The sequence below is a fragment of the Bombus vosnesenskii genome, unplaced genomic scaffold (assembly GCF_011952255.1).
Source record: "Bombus vosnesenskii isolate JDL3184/JDL3185 unplaced genomic scaffold, Bvos_JDL3184-5_v1.1 scf7180000013267, whole genome shotgun sequence".
NCBI lineage: Eukaryota > Metazoa > Arthropoda > Insecta > Hymenoptera > Apidae > Bombus > Bombus vosnesenskii.
In genome coordinates this window covers 2,041,262-2,066,721 of record NW_022882927.1, presented here as the reverse complement: position 1 = coordinate 2,066,721, position 25,460 = coordinate 2,041,262, and the positions used below count along the sequence as shown (strand labels likewise).

At 36.8% G+C, this 25,460-nt stretch overlaps 1 protein-coding gene across 1 annotated transcript in view; it reads right to left on the bottom strand.

Moving 5' to 3' along the window:
- LOC117230729 (suppressor of lurcher protein 1) overlaps positions 1–25,460 on the bottom strand; it is a 524,767-nt gene that overhangs the window by 49,020 nt on the left and 450,287 nt on the right. Inside the window, exons 9-10 of the mRNA XM_033488449.1 lie at positions 21,012–21,207; positions 768–958 (exon numbers count right to left, since the gene is read on the bottom strand). Of these exons, the coding sequence (XP_033344340.1) occupies positions 768–958; positions 21,012–21,207 (387 nt within the window). The remainder of the gene's footprint in view (positions 1–767; positions 959–21,011; positions 21,208–25,460) is intronic.

The window sequence follows — 25,460 nt, the reverse complement described above, 5'->3', positions numbered from 1 at the left end:
TTTATTACGTAATACAATTTATCATTAAGAAAAGCAGAAGGAGGAAAATAACACACTTTCTCGGTTCTTTTCCCCTTCGACTTAATTGAATCGTCGCAGCGTGTAAATCAAGTATTATAGACGGAAGAAACGTTTCGTCCTGTTCCGCTTTCGTCGTTTTATAAATGTCGATTTAAACGCGTCAAAGCACCAAGCACTTTTTCTAATGAAACGCTCCTTAATCGTTCTGCTGACGATCGACGAGATTCATTCATGACCTAGTGATGTAACCGACATCATCGTATATCGTCTCTCGATAAATTTAATATTATCGTTGTTTGTGGAACGTGTTCGATCAAACGGATACAAATGACAGTTATTATGAAGCACGATTTCGCGTTAATATTATCTCAAAACTGAATTCGATACACGAATGAGTGACCTATGACGTATCGATAGAATGCACTCGCACGTTCCACATAGAACGCGTTTATTTATTAGGAGTTTGAATAACATTGGACAAATTACTATTGCGTCTGAAATAAATTGAAAATGCGAATTATTTTATCAACAAGGTTATCGTCGGAATTGCGCATACTCAGTTTCAGGCTGTTACAGACAGAATGTAAATTGTCAAACTTCTTTAGGCAAAATTTATCGTGTCTGTGGAAGCATAATTTCGTTGATTCTGTTTTAAAGGGGGATATCAAAGTTACAAGTTTTATCAAGAATTCGGTCATTTCGTCTGCGACGACTCGACAAGAAGAAAGAAGGAACGTGCTACTTACTTTCTATGAAGGAATACACAGCTTTGAAACCTCGTGATTGGCGAGATGATGTGATGCCGTTAAATTCCAAGGAAAGCCGTGGTCCGTTACTCATGATAGGCCGTGCCGCCTTTCCACTGCAAAACGAATCTATCTTCTCCTTCTTCCTGTCTATATGCACGTACGCCACTAATGAATCTACGCCCTCGCATCTGAAATTTACAAGAAACGCGACGTTAAAAATTACACTAAAAAGTGTACCGATACTAGCGACAATTCCCCTTATTTGACATTTCGTTCGTGAAATTTCGTACTGGTAAAAAGTATCTCGACATTTGACGTAGACAAATTTTGTAAATGTATCACGCGCGTTGCATACAACTCGTTAAAACTATTCTTTATTTTTGAACGTACTATTTAATTATACATAAAACATATTAATACTATATACAGGGTGGTTGGTAACTGGTGGTACAAGCGGAAAGGAGGTGATTCTACGCGAAAAAAGAAGTCGAAAATATAGAATAAAAATCTTTTTTTTTTATTTTTCCATCGAGACAACGATCTACAGTGAGATCCGTTATAACGTATCGCACGCGTACCGAGCGCAAATTCAAAGTCGATTTTCTTGAAAACAAAGCCTCGAACGAAACATTTTTATTCTATATTTTCGACTTCTTTTTTCGCGTAGAATCATCCCCTTTCCGCTTGTACCGCCAGTTATCAACCACCCTGTATAATATAATATCTGTGAAATATTAATTACTGTTTGTTCGTTTATCAGTACTGTAACGAGACACGCGCGTGATAATTATATGGATAGAATTCGAAAACACGGTGATCGAATCGTTATCCGACTTCTTAAAGAGCAAATAACGAATAATAGTTGCTCGTTGTTGTTCTATCCAGGAAAATACGCTCATCGTCGATAGTATGATTACATTGGATTATTATTATTAGTAAATGACTGTAGCTTGCGATACATCATCAGGGTAATAGTGTCAACATTCGTTATCATCGATTAACGTAATTGGGTAAATTGTGTATGAGACAGGACGATGATACGAGACAGCGCAGGCTACGCAAAATAGTTCTTGTTTAGTTTTCGCAGAGTGGGAACGACGTATGCGCAAATTAGCATCGTAAAATTGCGACAAACAAACGTTGCAAATTGGATTTGCAAATGTTGTCGACGACATCCGTGAAAAACTTAATTTATGCTATATTTCCTATTTTCCTTAATTGTTGCATACGATATATCTTCTTCCCCGTTTGCTACTTTAACTTGTCTTATTGATCACAAGAATTTACTTTCGAAATATTTGCATACGTCGAACGTTGCATCGAACGAATAGGAAATAAAAAACAGCGATAATTAAAATCTTTTTTGCGAAACCTAATGATGTTAATAAGACAAATTATACGTACAACCGGTCTGAATGTATCTAATTAAAACCATTTTTCTCCATTCTTTTTATCGATAGGTAAACGTAAATTGCACTCGTTAATTGCGAGAAAAGATAGCAGCGTTTCATTAGTCTCAGCGTTCCATGGTCATTTCGATCCTTCGTTTTCATACGTGCAAATTTTATTGCCTCGATAATTAATGTTATTAATAAACAAGAACACGATTTGGTCAACGTAGAAATACGTCTGCGTACGAATTACGCGTCACTGTTATTTGTTATTTTTAATCTTACAAATTCTTATACCTGTATTATATCTATGTGTATTATTACGTGCTATCTAATTCCAGCTTAGAGGATCTGAAATTTTAATTAGATCTCGGATTTTCATCAGCACATTGTAAACTCGTGTACACCGGATTCGAACAGATCTGATCAGTAATGGGTTTTAGGACTTGTGGCAACGGCTTCCCCAAAATTAGGAACATGCACAGCCATCCTAAATTGCGTGCTCGTACACTTCACGTAATACCAGTTTGCGGAAAGCATTTAGGAATTAAGAAAGCTTCCACTTTGTTTCCTTTGTGTTCGCGCTTAAACACCTTTCAGCAAGTTTTCGCGAAGACTGCGAAAGTTTTCTTTGTACATAACGATTATCACTGAAAACGTGCGTGAATTTTGCCAGAGAAATTGCAGATCTTAATTACAATGTGTTTGGAATTCATTAGGATATACCTGTTTAGATTTCAAACAGTATCTACGGCATTAAACAGCTTTGAGTGGTTTGTATATCTATGTACTCATGCGTCGCATTCACGTTTTACTATGCAGATCATAAATCAAATTGACGTTGTCTCCTTAAATATGTTAAGCACAATCCGAGTTCGTAGGTGTTTGGATGCTTACGGAGAATTAAATAAATGTGGCAAATCGTTAATAGATTGCGAATGTTGGTGCATTTATGGGACGCTTAGAGGCGCAGAAATACACAGAGTGCGCACGATGCGCAAGGATTATGAAATATTCGATGTAGCATTCATCGCGATATCGGTCCAATCGTTAGGGACCTATTAATTGGAAACTACTCTATACCCAAAATATTTATTTATTTCGCGATATTTGGGACAAAGCAAATACCAATTTCAAAGGAACATTCAATGAAAATCTCCGCGATAAAGATCAAACTTTCCCTCCTTTCTGGCAGACGTATCGTTATTTAGCAAAATCGCTAATAACCACATAGACGCGTTTAGCGTGACGTTAAAACCTATATACTATATATTAAAAAAAAAAAACAGGGAAAATAGTTAGGTTTGTAATACTATAAATTTACAGAAATATCCGCAGTCTGTTTGTCACGTTGAATTTTAAACGAAATCCATTTAACTATCTCAACTGTGTGATCATCGAGGCACCGAGAACAGAACCAATCTGTTACCGTTTAATTAATAAAGTTGGACCTTTCGTACGTTTGGAATACGGTTACCGTGTGCCAGGAAACTGCCGATTTCGAAGAGAAATACTCACACCTTCGCGTCGAAACAACCGTAAACCGGTGTAATATTTTAAAGTACTCGGCTTGAGCGCCGTATACAAATTGCTTTTCGATACGTTGCCGAAACAGGCCAGTGGCGTTGTTCGATCGATCTTTTTCATATGTATTGGCAGTGCCACGTTTTGCTTTCCTCGCATTCGCATAAATGCAGAGTCTATCGTAAAACGCTGGACATCGCTTTAGGGCACTGGCAACACAAACACGGTAAAACGATACAAATAAACGGATATTCTAGTTCGATTTATTTCTACGTTACCGTTGCCCTCTAGAGTATTGTTAATTAAACAATGTCGGGTAATGAATTCTATTTAGCTAGCTGATACTGTTTCCTGGCAATCTTATACACCGATATCTACACGAAAATCGTTCCCATCTATGTGTGTGCATATCATTGTAATATAATCTTTATACTTGAAATATGTTTCTAGCGAAAAAAGTGGATATAGTCCAATCTCTATAAAGACACGTCTATAAGACTATAATTTTGCTCGTATCCTTTTGATATTTACAATTATCCTATAAAGCGTTTTGTCATATGTATACTTGTTCTTCAAACGCAAAAAGACTTAGCGAAAGATGCGTTCTATTTATTGTTTCCACGATAAATTTTCCTATCTCGATCTCAACAACTATTTTTCAATGAAACGCGCAATAGTGGCTCACGAAGGTATTCGAACATCTGTAGATACCTTTTATGAATATATTACGCTCCATTGGAAACTTCTACCGTGGTTTCATTCCGTTTCATCTTCGTCGAATGCAAAATCTGCGTTGCACTTTTGTTCGATCGCATAAACTTCTTGAAGACATCGATTGCTACATTGCCATCGGAACGGAGTATCGATAAAAATGATTTCGTAATGAAAATCGATGTTAAGAGAGGAATTTATAAATCTACGTCAATTAACCTTCGTCTCGTGTCTTCGACGTTTTAAATCTCAAGATTCCCGAATCATCTCTCTTCGACATTCCATGTAAACTAACTGTCAACTTAACTTAATCACACTATCCAAACATTTGCACGATAGTTCCCTGGATTTGCAATAATCAAGCGACGCGCTGACGAAAATCACGTCGCGAACACATCGGCTGTTTAATATTAATTTATCGTCGAACATCGTCGGCGAATTCGTTAAACGAAACGACCGAACGAGCAACGAAACGGGTACAGCCAGTATTTGAGTCATATTCTGAGAAGTCGCTAAACTTTCGAATGCCACCCGGATCGCTGAACCGACTATAATAAGTATGAATGTTGCGCAATGCCCTGCGTCCTGGCAAAAACGACGATACAAAAGATATATAACTTCTTTTAGAGAGTAACGGTGGATTTATCATGCCGTTAGAAGCAACGTATTCAAAGATATATATCGCCTTGCTGCAAGTATCTCTGTGTTTTTCTCTCTTTTAACGATACGATTTGAATCGTACGAAATGAATGTCAGGGGTGCATTAATAACGAACGTTAAATTAAAGACGAAGAATCGAAGTAATTTCACTGCAAGTTAATCGTTTCGTCTTCTATTCTTTTTCGTTGTTTCGTCAGTTACGCCTGGTGAATATTAGGATACTGGTTTGTTTCGGATATAATTGATCGGAGATTATCGTAATATCGAATATACGACTTGAAACGAGATAAGAATATTTCAAATATAATCTTTCCTAAGGGATAATGTATCGTCGATTTCTTCTCTACGTATCGAGAAACAATTATTTACTCGCGATCGGTTGCAATTGTAATCTAACAGCCTGAGAATTCAAGGTAAAAATTCGCCATTCGATAATAGCACTCGGATAAAATTCTAGGCAAAAGATCACGCGCTCGAGAAATTCCAGTACGTCCGTTTTAACGAAGAAGCAACACGATCGATAAGTATCTGCTGTAAATTACAGCGAACCTTCGATGCTCCAAATTGTTCGTATCTCCGAGTCACGCGTTAACGTATATCCACGAAAGTCTGTAACTTAAAAGATACAGCGCTATGTAGAAAGCGAACGGGAAGAAAACGTAGAATGAAATTGTCTGTTCGTTGAATTATCCGATGCTTTGTTTTTTTTCTTCGTTTAATAAAATCTGATTCTCTGATTTCAATATATGATTGCTTGAGATAAATTTAAAGGCAAAGATTAGACTAAAGGGTTGCATTTGAAGTATGTTTTATATTTTGTGCACTTGTAATAATTTGGAATTATGCAAATACTTATGAATGATAGTAATAAAGCCGTTGTCATTTGAATCCAGATAACTGTTAAGAGTAAAGTCATGGCATATTTGAATTACGATAATTGTTAAGAATAAAGTCATGGTATATTTGAATTACAATAATTATAATGAAAAAAAAAAACGTTGCTGTTTGAATTACGACGAATACAAAGAATAAGACTATTGCCATTTGAATTATGGTGATTCTAAGGAATAAAGCCGTTGCTATTTGAATTACGATAACTGTTAAGAATAAAGTCATGGTATATTTGAATTACGATAACTGTTAAGAATAAAGTCATGGTATATTTGAATTACAATAATTATAATGAAAAAAGACGTTGCTGTTTGAATTACGACGGATACAAAGAATAAAACCGTTGTCATTTGAATTACGGCGGATACAAAGAATAAGACCATTGCCACTTGAATTACGGTGATTCTAAGGAATAAAGTCGTTGCTATTTGAATTACGATGATTCTAGTGAATAAAGCCATTGCCATTTGAATTACGATAATTGTTAAGAATCAAGTCATGGTATATTTGAATTACAATAATTATAATGAAAAAAGACGTTGCTGTTTGAATTACGACGAATACAAAGAATAAAACCGTTGTACTATTTGAATCAGCACGAACACAGAGAATAAAACCGTTGTCATTTGAATTACGACGAATACAAAGAATAAGACCATTGCTATTTGAATTACGGTGATTCTAAGGAATAAAGTCGTTGCTATTTGAATTACGATGATTCTAGTGAATAAAGCCATTGCCATTTGAATTACGATAACTGTTAAGAATAAAGTCATGGTATATTTTAATTACGATAATTATAACGAACGAAACCATTGCTATTTGAATTACGACAAATACAAAGAATAAAACCATTGCCATTTGAAATACGACGATTCTAAGGAATAAAGCCGTTGTTATTTGAATACCGATAACTGTTAAGAGTAAGGTCACGGTATAGTTGAATTACGATAATTATGATCGAAATCATTGCTATTTGAATTACAACGATTACAGATAATAAAACCATTGCCGTTTGAATTACGATGATTCTAACGAGCGGAACCATTGCTATTTGAATTACGGTGATTATAAAGAACAAAGATTCTGAATTCTACTATTAATATACATTTTACGAAAAAGAAGCACGTCTGAAATATAGTAGGTACGCGGAGGCAATGTTTTCTATCCTTTCTTTCTGTCTGGTCGAATCGTTTCTCGTTCGCTTATTCATACTGATCCACGATTCTCCGGCACGCAGGGCGGCTCGCACGTCAGCAGCGCGTGGCGTAAAACATATTCAATGGGGAAACTTTTCATTTCCACATACAAAAGGAAGCCTCACCTGAGGGACCACCTTGTATTTCCATTCGCTACTGATTTCACGTCCCGTTAGAAGTCAAGATGTATTTTCCCTAGCACGATGGCCACGTGCACGCGGTTCAACACAACGCACAGCACGTCTACTGTCCAATTTCATATTCAACGCCCCCGACATTACCACCTTAACTTCAGGCAATAACTCGGCCCAGACCTGACACTCTTCAATCGCGACTTTCGTTTTCGTCCTGGACGCGCTACGATCCCAAAATTCCACCGTTTCTCCGTTTCTTCCGACTAACCACGCTTCCTCGAACCTGGTTCCCTCATTACCCCTTTTTTTCCCCACTTCCTGTTCACCATCTTCTCTACTCCCTGTTCGTCGTGCGTTTTTTCGCCACGAGAAATATTGCGCTCTTGATACCGGACGTTCTTTCAAGGCTCTCGCGTTCAAGAACTTAGTTTGAAAATTAATGGAGAGTTTTTTTCGGCCGTAAGTGTAACGCAGCGAAAATTGTGGACGAAATAAACGGAAGTTTCGGGGCTGTGCGAAACGCTGAAGGCCGGACAGAGCGGGGTTATTTGTTTTTGAAGTTGAAATTTCCCAGTTCAGATTGCGCTCGTGCGAGAAAAAAAAATACTCTCTGCATATCAGAGTTTTTGGAAAACGTAGCCTACTTTGAAACAGACGAAGTTTACAACCGCATTGCGGATAATTATTGACTCACCCTTGGTGCGTATGTATTTATAGTGATATTTATATTAATATACATTTATGTCTATTCCATCGTTGTGAAATCTTCAGCGAAGACGATACCGATACCGATTGGAGATGATATCGATATCGATACCTTCGTCTGTTTTAAATTGTCTGCTTCGTTTCGCTCTACTGCGAGATCTTCCCTTTATTACGAGTGAATCTTATGTATTACTCGGCATTAGGTTCCCTGACAGTGGACAAGTCTGATTTATACTCGGATTGTTCCATAGCTTGTTTTCAAGTATCGTTATTTAGCACGACAGTTCGATTTCCACAAGTGTTATATTTCCTACTGTCAAAAACCATTTTATTAATGTAATATCAAAAGAAAATTGGAGGTATACGCTGGGTCTATGATGTATTTAAATTCGAGTTGTCTCGGGATAGTATAAGTTGTAAATTTAAGGTATAAACTAAGAATCGTAAGAATTTTTTATTTACAAGTACTTTACAATCAATTCTCGCATTGAGAATTTTGAGTAAGTTTCTCTGGCGTGGCGCAGTGACATGGCTAATTATTTATAACAAGTTGATACACTTATTAACTCATTGTAAGTAAGTATAATTTATAAATAATAATATTATAAATACGTAAATATTACTTGTTAGAAATATCTAGCCGAATCTAGTGCTTAGGTCTAACGGGTAGCGTTTTCTTAGCCTGCAGATCTGGTCCGACGTATCAAGTAATTTAGTAATTAGGGGTTTTCGATGTTTGTTAACTCTTTTGATATATCTATTACTACCTATTTTTTTATTTCAAGAATCGTAAGAGTGCTGGCGAAGAGAAAAAGAGGGAGAAAGTGTAAGCAAGAGGGTATGCCTTGGCGACGTCAAAGCTAAATGGGTAAAGGAGTGGGAGAAGGGTGCGAGGGTCGAGGGTCAGCATTTTTTGACCTGGGAAGACAGAAGTTGCGAGCCGAGTGTGAGAATAAGACGTACGAAGACATTGTAGTCAGTTTTTGCTTTGGGTACTGCTTGTTAAAATAAAACTAAACTTCCCTTCAAATAGAACATCCTTTCCTGTCCTTACTCTGGACCATCTAGGATACTACATGTATGTCGGGTTCACGTTATGATTAGGGTTAGGGACGTGAAACGAATCTTCGTTTGGATTAGACATTGCTGTTATGCAATAGAGAAAATATTGACTAGACAAATACGATTATTAATACAAGTGCAAGATATTGCAGAATTGACAAGTAACCGCGGCGATTAGACACCGATGACTATGGTCTTAGGTTCGATAACGAATCCGCGGTCAACTGGATAACAAATGTACTTTCTTCCAAAGTCTAAGTGAGACACAATTTACTTGTCTACAAGTATTATTAAATTAACTCTTTGTTAGAACGTAGAGTATTCACTGATCGTAAAGACGCCATGTAATTCGCTAATGAAGGAGAGAATAACTTTCCGTCACGATGATGCTGCAGAGGAAAACTATGATGTGTGTCTAAGGACACGAGATCATCGGATTCGTCGAGAAAAGCCTTCGTTCGGAAAGTGAGGGAAATGGACGTTCCTGTTAATTGGTTAATTTCTATGTTGGTGTTTGAGGAAGGCTCCGGTGTTCTTTCATCTCCGACATATACATACTACAATAAATGCAATGTATATATATAATATAGTATAGTATATTATATATATATCGATCAAGTGCAAGTATATTAAATTTCATATCGTTTGGTATTACTTTTATCGCTACAAACATTTAGTATACGATGAAGATGGAACGCGGAACCTGTAAAAAAAAGACGTTTCGTTGGAAAATAAAGTTAGGTAAGTAGAAATACTTTTTATAGCCACTGTTTACTACGCCTCACAAGTACAGCAAATCCATATCCGGACCAATATTATTCGAATACTCTAATATCCGAACGTTCTATTATCCCATGGCAACGTTTTTCTTTCAATATATGCTCGTGGGTCGTGTTAGAGGCACATCATTTCCGTTTCCCGGCCTTACAATCTGACACTTTACGGGTCAGCATTACGGGCGAAATGCGGAATTTTTTAGCGGCGAAGTAGTCGCACGAATGGACCGATATAAAGAATATTATTGCGTGTGCATTCGTGTAACATTATGTGCTCGGCCGGTCGTGTGTAGCGATATGAATGTATTTGGAATGAATGCATCTAGCGAACGTTGGGGCGCGTGTGACGCTCGAGGAAAATTTCGACCAATCCACTCGGATGATTGGAAGGAAACTGGCCAGGAAAATCAGATGTCGGTTGCGGCCGCCTCGCCACCGTTTCTATTCACTGCATTTGAATGCCTGGCCACGCTGTGTGCATACTGAAATACGTATAATGTGAAACAAGGGTATTGCAGATTTATTTCTACCGAAAACTTTTCCTTACGCGTGCTTTTCTTCTCGACGAATCTTTCGCGCGAGCGTTCTTTCACGTTACGAATGTGATTTTGTTTTATATAATTTTATCGAGTACGCGGTGACAAGTAACGGAGAAACGTGGCCGTTCTTAAGTGTCGGAACATCCGTAAATCCCACGTAAGATGCGATAATTGACTCAGATTACTGGGAAAACCATTAGTCGATTCAAATTGTGTGTTCATGCGAGGCAACGATTTAGAATACGTAGAAATAATTTGTACAAGTTCTTTGCGGGAGTTGGTAACGATAAGGTCCGTGAGCGAGTCCTTCACGGACGTACCATGTCATTGATTTATCACTTTAATGTAGCAATTTGTAATAAAGTACCTACAATAGTAATTCGAAAGTAATATCGAGCTTTAGTAAACTCCGTTCTGCAAATGTAACAATGAAATTCAGTAGAATTTTTAACAAATCCTGCACCGTACTACGACGTTAATTCTAGAAATATTCCACGAGAGTTATTGGAAGTTGGGTAATAAATAACAGGAATGTATACAGTTGTAATCTCGGTCTCTGGTCTTCTTTTTTAAACAACTCAGATATTTCTCTGATAAAAATCCTTTCTTATCGAACGCGTGGATTTTAATCAATGACCTGTCACACAATCCTGCTACCTGTGATTTTACGTAAAAGCATACAACGAAAATATATCGTGGCATTTTTCCACAGATAGATTCGTGTCTGAGTATATCAATATTGACAATTCATTAAATATGCGGTCTTTGTTTCAGTGTATGGTTTTATCATTCGTACCTTCGTTTAATGGATATTACCACAAACTACGTACTTTGCTCGCAGCTCGTTTTTGTCCGTTAAATAATAAAAGATGGAGAACGAAATGGTTTCATGGTTAAAAATTATTTATTTTTAATGCAAATATTGCCCACGGTGTTTTGTATTTGGTTTATAAAGTGAATTTATCTTGTTGATTATTCAGAGTGATAAAAGAAGATATTTCAATGTTCAGGCATGTGGAAAAAATATTTAACTCTTCGACGGTGTAGTAAAATAACGAAGAATTCATGGCGAATAATATAGAAAAAGATAGAAAAAGATAAACACTTCCGATATTTTATGAGAAATAAATATCATCGTACGTAACGTAATTGTTAACATTTATTTTCAATAATAGGTGCATTGTACCGAATACGATGCAGAGAGAATTACGTACGAAATCAAACATTCCTAAATGAAAAAAAGTAAAATATTTTATATTTTCCTTGGTAAGGCTGTAAGTATCTAAACATTTAGAATCTTTGTTTTTCTCCATCTATGTACGTAACTTTTGTGACAATTTCCCGAAATATCCTGCATTGTCAAAAGTTTCTATCGGATAATAATTGAAAATATGTTGCAGTGCTTCAGAATATCTGATACGCTTGTTGTATCGATCGTAAAAGCGCAATATCTTGACTATCACAGCCTGCGAACCTATCAATATAGAACCGCAATAACTCATCTGTGTACGTCGACGAGATTATAATCACAGACTCAGGAAAGAAGAAATATTCTTCCATATATTGCGCATATTTGAAAACAAAGTGGCAAGGCATAAAATATAAATGAAAATATAAAGTATAAAATATACTACGAAATATAGAAATACAACATATAGGAATATAACATAAAACTTAGTTACGTGGAGATAAAAATGAGAATCGTTTGCAACAATTTTTCCAGCAATAAATAACAATTTTCGAGTAAAATTATGCTTTTGTTTTATTGGTCATTTTTCATTATTCGGTATAACAAGCTGGAATTGTAGTACGTACGAATGAGTACGTATTAGTTTTCATTGATATTTATTAAACCAAGCTATAAGTAAAATCACGCACGTATAACTGCGCATATTCTCTCCATTTGTATCAGCAATTTGTTCAGAAACGAAGCTTCATACGGGGGAAAAAAGGTTATTCTATATTTTCGTTTTACCTTTGCCGGATAAAATTACTGCTTTTCGGATTTTTTACCTCCAGCTGTCCCATGTTTTATTGGCTTTGAAGACACAATCTATTTTATATGAATTCGTTGAGCGCCGAGCAATAAATATTATAAACGTGATATTTTTCATTTCCTAAAATAAAATATTCCATCGAAATATCGGGGAATTCTTATTATTTGAATTAAAAACTCGTTAAAGGAAATAACGTTTAATTTTTCTACCGAAATCGGGTGGAAGATACGATTGGAAAAGTAATTACTCGTTTCATAAATGTAGTTCGAAAGAGTGACGTAGATAATTTGTAGAAATTTTTGTTGTCCGAGAAAATCGACTTTGAAGATTTGTCACGTTCACCGACAGATTTCGATTAACCTGGCCCTCTTTTCGTTATTCCTTAGACACGCTGCCTTTCTTTGTCTCTTTTAATATTTCCAGCTGCGTAATTTATTTTCTGCTACAGTCGGCGATTCCAACTTGCAGCGAGCAGGAGCCAGCTAAAATCTTCGATTTACCGAAGTTTAGACTTCCGAGTAAAAGAGGTTTAACAAATGAAAATTCGACACAGAGAAGCTTTGTACGAATCCACAATTATATTCCCCTTCTCGGGAACTTTTAGTATATTTTAAGCTTTCCCTTCGAACTCGTTTCATGCAACGCAAATAAATGCAAAAGTTAAAGACGCGGGGAACGATAGGAATTACGCGTTCGACCGACGAAAAACGATTAACTTTAACGTTAACGACAGCCTGTGTCGTTTTATATTTGTCTTCTTATCCGTTATCCGAGACAATCCTAACAGGTGGAAGAGAGAAGGCGACATCGAATAATTGGTTTCTCGCATCTTGTGACATATAGCCTAGCTATAGGTACATTTGGAGTCGCAGAGGAAGCGGCGATAGAAGTTGGAGTTATGGGGGTAAAGTTCGACTTGCAGTGGCTATTCGAAGCTCGAGTTACAAAGATAAAATAATGTATCTGGACACGTGGCAAATAATTCGAGTTAAAGTAAGTTTTATTACAACTTCTAGAGATTTTCGCTTTGAAACCGAGAAGAACGAACAAAATTCTAGTCTTATAAAAGTTTTCGAGTTACGGAGGCTCGAGTTAGCGAGGTTTCATTGTATTTCATTGTTATTTTCCGCCAAATTAACCTTTTAGATACGTTGCACCACTATAGTGGCTTTCGCGGATGTCATCTTACGTTACGAAGCGCCACTATAGTGGCTCACTCTACTACTCATTCGCTCACCCTTTGAATTAAACGATCTTTTTCGTTCGTCTCGCTTCACATTTTTCTTATCCTTGCAACGTTCTATAACAGTGTTAACAACATAGTTTGTTTTTGATACGACAGTGTCAGATATCAATTGCTGCTTTCCCTTAAAATAAATATACCGATATTAGATGCTCCTTTTAACATGCCGATTCGTATCCTTATAATTTTGTAGGATCTTCAAGCTGAAAATGTCGCTTCAAAATAGAAAACGAAGAGCAATTTGAAAAACACTATCGAGCTATGAGCGTGAAAATTGTGACGTGGGTCTATGTGTCGTACCGGGCTTTAAAATATATCGCACTCAATTGTATTATTAATTATTAAATGTAAATTATTAAAGTTAAAGTATATGCGTCATATCTTTAAAAAAAATGATAACTTAATTGTCAAAAACTTCATTCCAACGTGCTTGCGTAGAGAACAGCATTATCCGTTACGCGTAATTCGCGTCAGAGAAACAGCTCCGCACAAAGTTGATATTTCCGCCACCATAGAAAATAGACTCGAAAGAATCGCATCGATATCGACAGAATTTTTCCAGCCGTCTTATACCTGAAGATTGATAATAATAATTGGAATAATTCGTCTTCTTTAGTAGGTGAAGCAAAGTGTACGTAATAATGAGAGCAAGCTTATAAATAATTCATACAGTGATATAAACGAAGTGAATTATTATCACGCTATCCTCAACGCCAACTAGGATAATGAATTACAGAATTAAAGATGAGTCACGAATACTCAAATTAAATAACCACGAACCTTCCTCTTGTTTTGCTAATTTCGCCCATAAAATTATTATTTCTTCTTCGTCGCAACATGGTTAACATCGAACGCGACACGTACACAAGCACGAACGTTTCTTTGAAAAATTATTCAGTTCTGTGACTCGTTAATTTACTAGAGAGAGTCGTGTAACTAGAATTGTATTTATCGAATGGTTCTACGATGGACGAAAATACGGAGGAAATATAGTTAAAGAGCGTAAACACGTCGCTCGATTCGTATTCCGTGCAATGCGACGGTATGCAACGCTATGCATCCTGTGCAACGTTGCTCGTTCAAATTTCCTATAAAGACATAAAAATCCGCTGTTTAGTAATCTTATATTTCAATTGAAAATCGCTTTAGAGAATATCCGACTCAAGTTGTGATATAATTTTCCATATTATATCGCAAGTTATGGCGTCTGTCAAAGGGGCCTGTAATGTACAATGCATTAACGAGTTTGCAACAGCTGCCACGATTATTAACTATCTCGTAACTATATCAACCAAGTTGATATTAAAGCAATTAAGATCGTAACAAAAAGAGAGAGAGAGACAGAGGGAAGCAGAGAAAAAGATAGAGAGATAGATAGATAGATAGAGAGAGAGAGAGAGACAGACAGACAGACAGACAAGCAGACAGAAAGAGAGTAATGAAAGAGAAGAACTCGGCGATTCTTTTTTGCCAGCGGTACGATCGATTCGATTTATTTCGTTGAAGTTGTTCTCGTTCTTTGCCAACGTCGGGTCGTATCGGTTCGTTGCCACGAACGATGTTGTTACACGCGATTATCTCGATTTTCCTGAAATGCAACCGGGAACAATTACATAGCCAGAGAAACATTACTCGAGTGACCGCACGATGAAACGTGCCAGCGGCAATTAAACTGCGTTTAAGGCCAGGCACGTGGAAAATGAACGAGGGGATGACCGATCGCAATTGCTGTTGTCAGGAAAGCATTGTTGTAGGCAGATTCCCCGAATACCATCCTCCGGTTGAGTATCTCCTTCCCGATCGGCGTTTCTCGTTCGCTTGCTTGCGAAGCTCTGCGAAGCTCGTCTCACGATTTACCTTTCACAGCTCTACACACGGCGAACGCTCTCTTTTCCATTCCACGAGCACAATGGATCGTGAATCTTCGGCAGATCGGTCAAGATGTCGAGCGAGGAAATCTTGCGTCGAACTTAAATCAGATCGTAGAATACGGTAAATAAGATGATGTTGCGCGCGTCCTTTTTCGCTGCAATTGTATCTCTTTCGATGGCTATCGTCCTATCTCAACTGCGCTGCGTTCTTTTGTTTGTTATTGGTAGAAATGCAATGAGAACGTAGATGGACACAAAAATTTATCAAATATCGAAGGTAAGGAACAGTGGCTGAAACTTTCCATACAATTTCCACCGTATCTTTCGGTAAAATCTGCTTCTGTCAAAACAGTATCACGCGCAAACTTGTCGTTAGAACGGGAATAATCGTAAGACGTTACGAGAAAGTATAGCAGATTTATGGAGGTTTCGATCACTGTGCATAACGTTACTGCTAATTGATCGGTGATATTTACACGAGTTGATCGGATTTGAAAATTGCGGGCAAGACAATCGTATGACTAGCGGATTCGACGCCGCAACATAAATCTGTTGGTCAGCGTGATTCTATTACAGTGGTTAATAAACTGACAGGTCAGTTAATGGTTGAATTTATGGCATGACCTGCCCCCTGCTTAACGAAGTTAACGAGGTTTGGGATAATGGCCGCTATGTGCTATTTTATTATCTTGTGGATAGCAACAATAACGCTCTATAGAGTAAATTTGAAAGAAACTTTTAAAGTTATTTTTCACAGTCATTAATTTTATACGGAATTTTCTTCGATACAAGGAACGACTACCTTGCAACGTATACTACGACTTTTCATGTATCTCGTGTTTCTGAAATTTACAGTATGATACTCTCTCTCTCTCTCTCTCTCTCTTGTTAGTTAACTTAAAGGTAGTGTCGCCGATCACACCACAAATCACGCATTCTCGTTACCATTTTACACGCATACAGTCGTCTGTACCATGAAACAGGCAATAGCAGTCTTCGATGACAGATTACACGTAGGGATATGGCGTTATCACCGTCATGTGATTGACGATGCCGCTTTTGAGTTAACTAGCTGGAGAATCATTCTGTACGTCACGAATATATTTACAAGCGTGTCTTTCGACATTATTAGACTGCGGATTTTCATGCATTTCTAGAAAATCTGAAAATGCAAAAATGCATAAAATGCATATAATGCGCAAATGTATATGAAACACCCATGGTATGGTATTCGTTATGATGTTTAATAGGCAAAACGATTCTCTATCTTTCCAATTATATTCGTAAAAATATGAATTTGCATAAGTATCCGCGGTTTAAACGTTACTATATACATACTGAAGTATTTGATAATTCTTACAAAACAAGTTGGTAATCATTTTACAGAGGGTTAGAAAATCGATTAGTAAACGTTCAGTAGCGAAACGAGCTTCGTTGGTAAAGAATAGATGCGCGAGTAAATTTTTAACGGGTAATCTAAATCTATAATTTAATTAATATAAAGCAATTTCGTTAGAAAGGTAGAAAGTGTCGTTTTTGACTATTAATTTCCGACGAAATTCACGATATTCTTTTTCCATGTCGATCAATTAACGACGCGAGGGATGTAATTGGAAAATATATTATAAGATAAATAGTTTAAACTGTCTGAGGAATGTCATTCGATTTACGTAATTTTAATTCCAATTTCGGATAGAATAAATATTTAAACGTTAACGTTATACCATGGTGTGGTTACAGTACGTTAAACAAATTAATGGAATGATTATCTTTGCGAAACAAACATACATAAATTCTAGATAATAGAGCTCTCCATAATTATAGCTACATGATAGAATACATCGATATAATAACTCAAACCAATCTCCGCGTAGCCTGTTTACCGTCAAACTCGTTTTAATTAAATTCCAAAGCTCGCACTACAATTTCACTAATAAACCACACGAACTTCTCATCTCTTGACATATTCCTGATTTTTTCCGCTTCAAACGTACCTTTCGTTTCAACGCTTTGTGAACATTTCGGTTCACTTCTTTCACGACACACCCGACAACTAACAATAGACATCTAATCTAATATATACTATTACTAACAAACTACTAACAAAACTACTAACAAAACACATCTAATTATTATAAAAGTTTTGAAATCTAAAATTTCTATCTGTCGTTCCATGAATTAACAAAGAAAGAGAGAGAGAGAGAAAGAGAAAACGGCGATCCTCGCGAGTTGGTAATTGTCTTAGCCAACTGACGATTAGACAGCAATTAATTCTTTCCCAATCAGCGTAAGTGGTAAAAAAAAAAGAAAAAAAAGAAAAATCGTGGACAAGGTTGTATATTGGCGCATTGTCACGATACACGCAATCCCTTTACAGACGCTACACACGTGCGTTGGTGAAATCGATCACAACTGTCCGTTCCCGTGCTTTTCACAAGGACAAGCAGAATTCCAGGAACGTCCGATCCTCGTCGCCGGACAACGAAACGAACTCGTCGATCAATCGGCACGCTAATGGCGGAATTCGGCCATCGCCACTCGATGCACTTCGTGCAAATTGTATTTGAAGGTACGTCAAGCACCGTTTGCATTCGCAGTTGCCAAATTCTACATTGGCTTTTGATTACACACCGAAGACGTCACTGGAACACCGCTCCGCTCATCCGGCCCCGTTAGTTCTTTTCCGTCATTATCGACGTGATGCCGTTTTAACTTTAACGCGTTCACCGCCAAAGCCGTATTTTCACGGATCTTCTAATGGTGTTCCATGATAAAGAAATCGAGTGCGGACTTTTGTCATTGTTGACTTCAATTTTTCAGCGTTGGAAAAACTGCACGGAACAAAAAGAGAAAGAGAGAGAGAGAGAGTTAAAACGAGGGATTATTGCGACACTCTTTTTACGCGAGGTTGAATGCAGCGTTGAGAAACTAAGCAGAGGCCGTAGTACTTACTTTTACGTATCTGCTCTTTTTACTATTCAGATTTAAGTCGTTGCAAACAGTACGTATTATACCGTGTACTTTCGTATATTGCTTGGATTAGGTTCGATTCAGTTTGCCTTTAAATCAAAAGGTACTTCGATCAATTTTGTAAATGCCTTCGTTTGGTTGAAATTTTGTTCGATCGGCATCTTTGCGGTGAAATTCATCGTTTTAGATGATTAAATGTATATTACGTATCAACATTTCTGCACTTCCGTGTTATTACAAACGTTTGTAGTACTTTTTGTAAGGTTGCAAATTCTCTTTGCTGGTTGTTGAAAAGATCGACGTAGTAATAGACGCATTTAAACGAATAATCGTTTTTTACTTGTTCGACAAGTGATTCTACGATTTCAAACGCGAAACAATAAAAAATTGTTTTACAATTTCTGCTCTGTACGTGAATCGTATGCATGTGTTTTATTCGATATTTTCATGTTTTTAAAACTACGAAGAATCTAACACGACTGATTGATTCGACGAATGATTCACGCACCCATACCTTTTTACACGTCTTCAATCCTATCGCGGGCCTTGGTTTATTTTATTTCTTCTTCTGGTTTTCCATAATTTATTTACAATATAATAGATAGTTTATATGTAAGAACTATAAGTAGCCAGAAGTATAACGTGTTGCTGGCTACTTTAAAAATCCAATTAATGTTATTGGATTTTATTTTATTATGCTAGCCTGTTTCACTAAAAATTATGGTCATTCAGTTTGAAACTTTTTATGAACGTTAAAATCATAAGGAGGATTTTCTCCTTACTGCTACGTACTCATTTGAGTATCGCTCGTAGAAATGTGGCCCACTTAACGTTTCAATCTGACGGATAATCGTAAAAATCTTCGCTTTATATAAAGAGGAACGCGTCAAAACAGACGCGAAAGAGCAATAAAAAAAAAAAAAGAAAAATAATAACAAAACAATAAGAAAAGTCCCATAATTTTGGACAAATTTTGCTCCTTTCGAAGAATCGTATTTCTTCGAATACAAATTGCCACTTTATCACAGAGATACGATAACTATAAAATAAAATACGTTAGCGAGACATTATGAATCGTAGAGTTTTGTACTATAAATTTTTCATAAAATTACAAACAAGAAAGATCATGTTTGCCCAGAGGAAAAACTATGTCAGTTTAGTCATACTCTATAACATTTCTGGTTTTTAACTGACAAATGGGTCAGCTGTCCAAGCTTTTTATTTCGTAAAATCCTATCCAGGTCGGTATAACAGGTATCCGTTGAATTTCACAATTTTTATGACTTTCATGATTTTGTCTGCAGTACAAACACGTGCCTGGAACGTATCTCTGCCAATGAATATCGCGCAAGTGGCACATGAGAGCGATGTTTGAAAAGCGAAGCTACCAAGAATACGTACAGATATTAGTATGACTAAGTGGCAGCTATAAGTACTATGTGCTCAGGAGCAGGTATACCAAGATAAGTCTACAAACGTACAGTGCATGACGATTGAGGGTTATAAAGGACAGCTCCGAGATAAGTTTCAGAGGATATTTTGAGCACACAATTGCTCGCGTGACTGATATTTACAGATTCGTTTATATTGGATGGTAGCGTTATTTTGTTATACACACATATATATATATAATATCGTGAAATTTTTAACGGCCAGACATTATTATCGTTATATTCCATGGAACTAAATGAGAGACAGATGTTATACAGACATAGGTAGTTTTAAAGCTTCGTTTTAAATAAAAAGCTTTTATTTAAATTAAAAAGTTATAAAAAAAAAGTATGAAACACAAAGGGAACTTAGTAGCATATTCGCGGTTACTGCGATATCGCGTAAGAACGGATAAGCGATATTTGCGTTCATTCTGTTTATGCAAACGTAACTAATTCTGCATCTCAAAATGCTAGATTCGTTGAAACGAAACAAGGTAGAAATGAAATTCGCGAGGGATAATAAATTCTATTTTCGGCCGCTGTCAATCTTGTATTGTCAAGAACCGTGAACATTTCGAGATGAAGAATTAGTTACGTTTGCATAAACAGAGTGAACGTAAATATCGTTGCTGTATTCCTGTATTATATCGCAGTAACCGCGAGTCTGCTACTACCGTTCCCTCCGTATTTCATATCTCTGCCATAACTTTTTAATAAAGTTTTCAACGACTTACGTTCATGTCGATCTTTTTCTTATTTCGACCATAGCGTGTATCGACAACGTTTGGCTGTTAAAATCTGGAACACCCTGTGCGTACAGGGCGTTCCGTCTATATCGCCCACTTTGATATTTTCGTTACTTTTGCGGAAACAAAAGTACGTACGAGCAAAATGCTTTTTAGTTTGCAACGACAAATATCTTGATTCACGTTTGTTCTCTTCGACGTCGCTTCTCTTCCTTTTTCGATTTCCACGATCATCGATGGTTTCTCGATAATAACGAGATAATTTTCGTCGTCGTATCGTTGTAAGCTAATAAAAGAACGAATTTCAACGTGCAGGTATGTTGCAACGATCTTGAGTGGACAGAGTATGTCGGCAACGATATAACGTAAGATAGTAAACAGAGACTTACTCGTTCGCTGTGTCCGATACAACCGGCGAATGATACAAGTTCAAATCCTGGAACACCACTTGGACCCGTTCCTTTCCCCGTCCCTGGAAGTCGTATGTACAGTGCGTCCTTGGTGGATAAGGTTTCGGATATCCTGGTGACATGACTATCCCTGTTTTTGTCGAGTCACTGTTGAAAACGATATCGCACAGTGACGCTGAAAAAAAAAACAAGATAACAAAGCACGTTACGTGTGGATACAACGAAATGCAGGACTGTTAAGCGACTGTTTAACTTTTTTCATTGCTGCTTTGTCGATCGGTATAGTTATCAAACTTCGATCGAGTTTCAAACGGAGAAGAATTTAAAAAAAGAAAAAAAAAAGAACGAATATTACTAGTAAACTACCCAATGACCTTGACATATGTTGTCAAGAACAGTGAGTAACCCCCAGAAGATTTCAGCCATTGTCCGTAATCGTTTAAAAAATCATTAACGAAAGAAGATTTGTAAAAAACAACGTATGCTGTGCATATCATAAAGAAACACCGTACGCGTTGCTCGCTCGCTACCACTCGCTCGTAAAAATCTAGTTCAACCCGATACCAATTCCACACGTGAGTGAAACGGGCGGGCCATTTTTAAGAAAAAAAGTTTTTTCGTCGAAAATCGGCCCCCCTACGCTCGTATGTAGAATTGGTATTGGGTTGGACTAGATTTTTACGAGCGTGCGAGCAACGCGTGCAGCGTTTCTTTGAAATAAAACCTGGCAGATAAACGTGACTGTCGTGCGGGCTATGTGCGTGTTCGCAGTCGCATATATTTACGCATATGTGGAATGCGATGCACGTAGTAATCATTTTGTTAATGAATTATCGAAGAATAACGAGCGATGGCTAGAGATTTCGGCAAGTTGTTTAGCAGAGTGTCCCTGACAGTTTAGCAGTGGGTTCCATTTTCTCAAGATTCGCCACTGGTTGCATCATTATGTGAATAATTCGTAACTGTATGATGCAGCGACGCAATTATTAATTATACAGGGTGGTTGGTAACTGGTGGTACAAGCGGAAAGGGGGTGATTCTACGGGAAAAAAGAAGTCGAAAATATAGAATAAAAATTTTTTTTTTAATTTTTCCATCGAGACAACGATCTACAGTGAGATCCGTTATAACGGGACGTGATAAAGTGCACGCGTACCCAACGAAAATTCAAAGTCGATTTTCTCGAAAACAAAGCCTCGAACGAAAAGTTTTTATTCTACATTTTCGACTTCTTTTTTCGCGTAGAATCACTCCCTTTCCGCTTGTACCACCAGTTACCAACCGCCCTGTACATGAAATAATAGCAGTTGCCCGGGTCTCGTCACGTTCCGTCAACCCTTCTTTTACGCGCAAAAATCTCATAATTAGACTGTATTCTCTCTCTATACACATATAAGTTAAAATACGTACGTATACGTGTCGGGTAAAAGGTTCTATATAGCTCGATTTATCCGCACTAAATTACGCACGAATATTCCTCATCATCCCTCTACAACCCCCTCTTAACTTACACCCGAGAAATTATTTCTGTGGAGTAGCTTAATAATTTTCAACAATTTTAAGAGAACATTCGATGAATCAATTTTCCTCGTACGATGGTGTGAGTGTTCCTGAATGGCTTGAAAATTTATCGTGGAAATATCAGTCAAAAAGCTCGGGCTCTCAAAAGCCCGAGCAACACCGGGCACACGCGGTTAGTAATTAGTAATAACGATGCAAAAATCCAAGATCATTGGAGCTGGCTTCTCTTTTATTAACATCCGTCGTGAAATCTAGTGTTCAATGAAATGAAAATTACGAGGTATGGTCGTTTTAATGCGAATTCTTCGCACAAAGAATTCTCTCGAAATGTTCGTGAGATGGCTGCCGATAAGTTGTCTCGCGGCACGCTCGCGATTTTAATTAATTGGCTCCATGTTAATTACCAGATACAAAGAGTATTAATTTATTGTCCTTTTAGTTCATTGGCTTGTTTGCGTAATTAGTTGGCCACGCAGGACATGCGACACAGACGCTTCAAAGGCAACGAATTGTACGCACGATGATGGCGTGAAATCTGTTTTCATAGCAAATGTAAAATTTCGTCACTCAGTTTCGTATTTAACAGACTCGACGAAACGTTTTCAGCTTATTCAACGATTTCACATGGATTTTACATATCCGATTAGAATATAGAAAAAGAGTTACGCGTAATCGTGGAACAAAGCTATCTCTTCGTTCGTCTCTATTATCTTTCTTCGGTTTCTATCTGTCTGGTTTCTATCGTGTCTCTTCCGTTTCTTACGTTAAGACGTTACGCCGTGTTCGTCAAATCGGCATAAGAAAAGATGAGATTATAAAAGATAAAAAGGCTGTAAGGAGGTTCTTGAATGCTTGAAATCCAAAAGATACGATACGACAAGGATTTACCGCGTGAGAAGTAAAAAAGCGAAGTGATATGTACGATGGCTTATGAATTTTGTATGAGTGTTTGAATCACAGTCTTACGAACGTATATCTGGATATCGTTCTCGAGATTATTAGCATATCGAAAATATTGTTCATAGTGGCACGTTCCTCGTTAAGACGACCGCAGTTGCTTTTTATTTCTTTGAAACGGCGCTACATCCCCAACAGTTTGAATAACAGCGTGATATACGCGACGAGACAAATTTTTCAAAGAATTCCTGAAGAATTAAGATATATCAAGCTTCTGGTAAACCGATGATACGAAGTGCGTTATTATGTTATGACAAATAACTTTCAGCGACGCTATAGCTTATCACAGAATATCACGATTCGATCATTTAACTCTCCATTAATATTGATTGCAGTGCAATATCTCCGCTTCAATTTAACGTATCTCCGCTACGATTTACGTCAAAATTATGTATTTTAATAACGCCAAGCTGACGAAGAAAATTAAGACATAATATATTGATACCTGATGTTTATTGATGTATCTGCTCGTAGAACCCGATTTATTTGACAATGATTACAGCTAAATAAGATACATATATTCGACCATTAAATCGTAGTTTAAAACATTGACTTATCGTAGTACGATCATATTGCCTAATTAAAGTAGGCGTAAGCTATTCTCTAAGTCGATTGTGAAAACGAATTCTTTTCTTTTAACTACTTGAACGTATAGAAAATTCGAAAAATTATATCACCTTCTTACTAATGTACATCGAAAAGAAACAGATCTGTTTCGTGATTTATTATACGCATAATTGAATTTTTAATGTAATTCTACTCTTCTTTAATTTTCAAGCTTTCATGCTTATTGCATTTGATTTATTAAACACTTGAAGAGGGATTTTCGTGTGACAACGATAAAAGCAAGTGATTTTTATGATTTTCTTTTAGATTAACTACCGCTGATTATGTGGAACTCTTTGGACTGTACGTAGATAGTGTCCAAGTGTAAATGCAATTTGTTTATTTCACTTCTTCTTATTGTTTATTGCACATTATGCAAGCCTTGTGATTATGTTTGACGAAGTGTCATTTGACGTGGTCGGCGTGCAGTACAACGTCCGTTCATAGTCGTCGAAGTGTAAAAGTCAAGGAATTTTCTTCAAGTTCGATAGATTATTCTACGACTGAACCTATTTTTGAGAGGAAACCGTGAAAAATTGAAGTTCTAACGTTTCGAAAAAAATGTACCTTTTCCGGCAGGTAAATTGAACGTGTATCATCCAAAAAGGCATTATAAATAAATAATGGAATAGAAATTTGAGGTTTGATCCATGAACGGCAATTTGTAACAAAGTGAATGAGTTTCGTTCGAAATTGATTGATCAATTACTTTTTCAATTATCGTACACGCCAGTTTAGAAAGTTGCTAAACAATCGGAACAATTTAACTAAAAAATTACATTTCAACTTCTATTTAGTATTACAATTTAGTAGTACTTGCTTCGAACAAATATTCATCAAAATCGCTCGTTTCTCTCGTTGTTACGCCCTTAAATCAAAAGTTTAGATACCCACTTTATATCAAGCAATTCACAAACATCGATATCAAACTCTATAAAAATGCAATTACAATTAAATACAAATTATATTTATACACATATATATATATATATACAAATGCAAATTATAATTATATTTCAATGTAATTATAAATAATTGCAATTACAATTACAATTATAATTAAATGTAAATTAAAAATCTATGTGCCGCTACTACCTGAATTGTTCTAACATTGTATATTATCTTTATATCGTCATGTATCGAAAGCTGTGACAAAGTAAACGAAGATATTTTTACATCCGTTCGTAAATTCCTCGATAACTGGGTTAGCAAGCGGCAGTCTCGCAGACTTGCCGCGATTACGGTGCCGTTTCACTTCGTTAGTGGCCAATTTCCGCGGAAACGGCAGATTACATAAGCGAGAAACGAGCAATGCGACCGAATCCGCAGCGGTCAACAAACGCG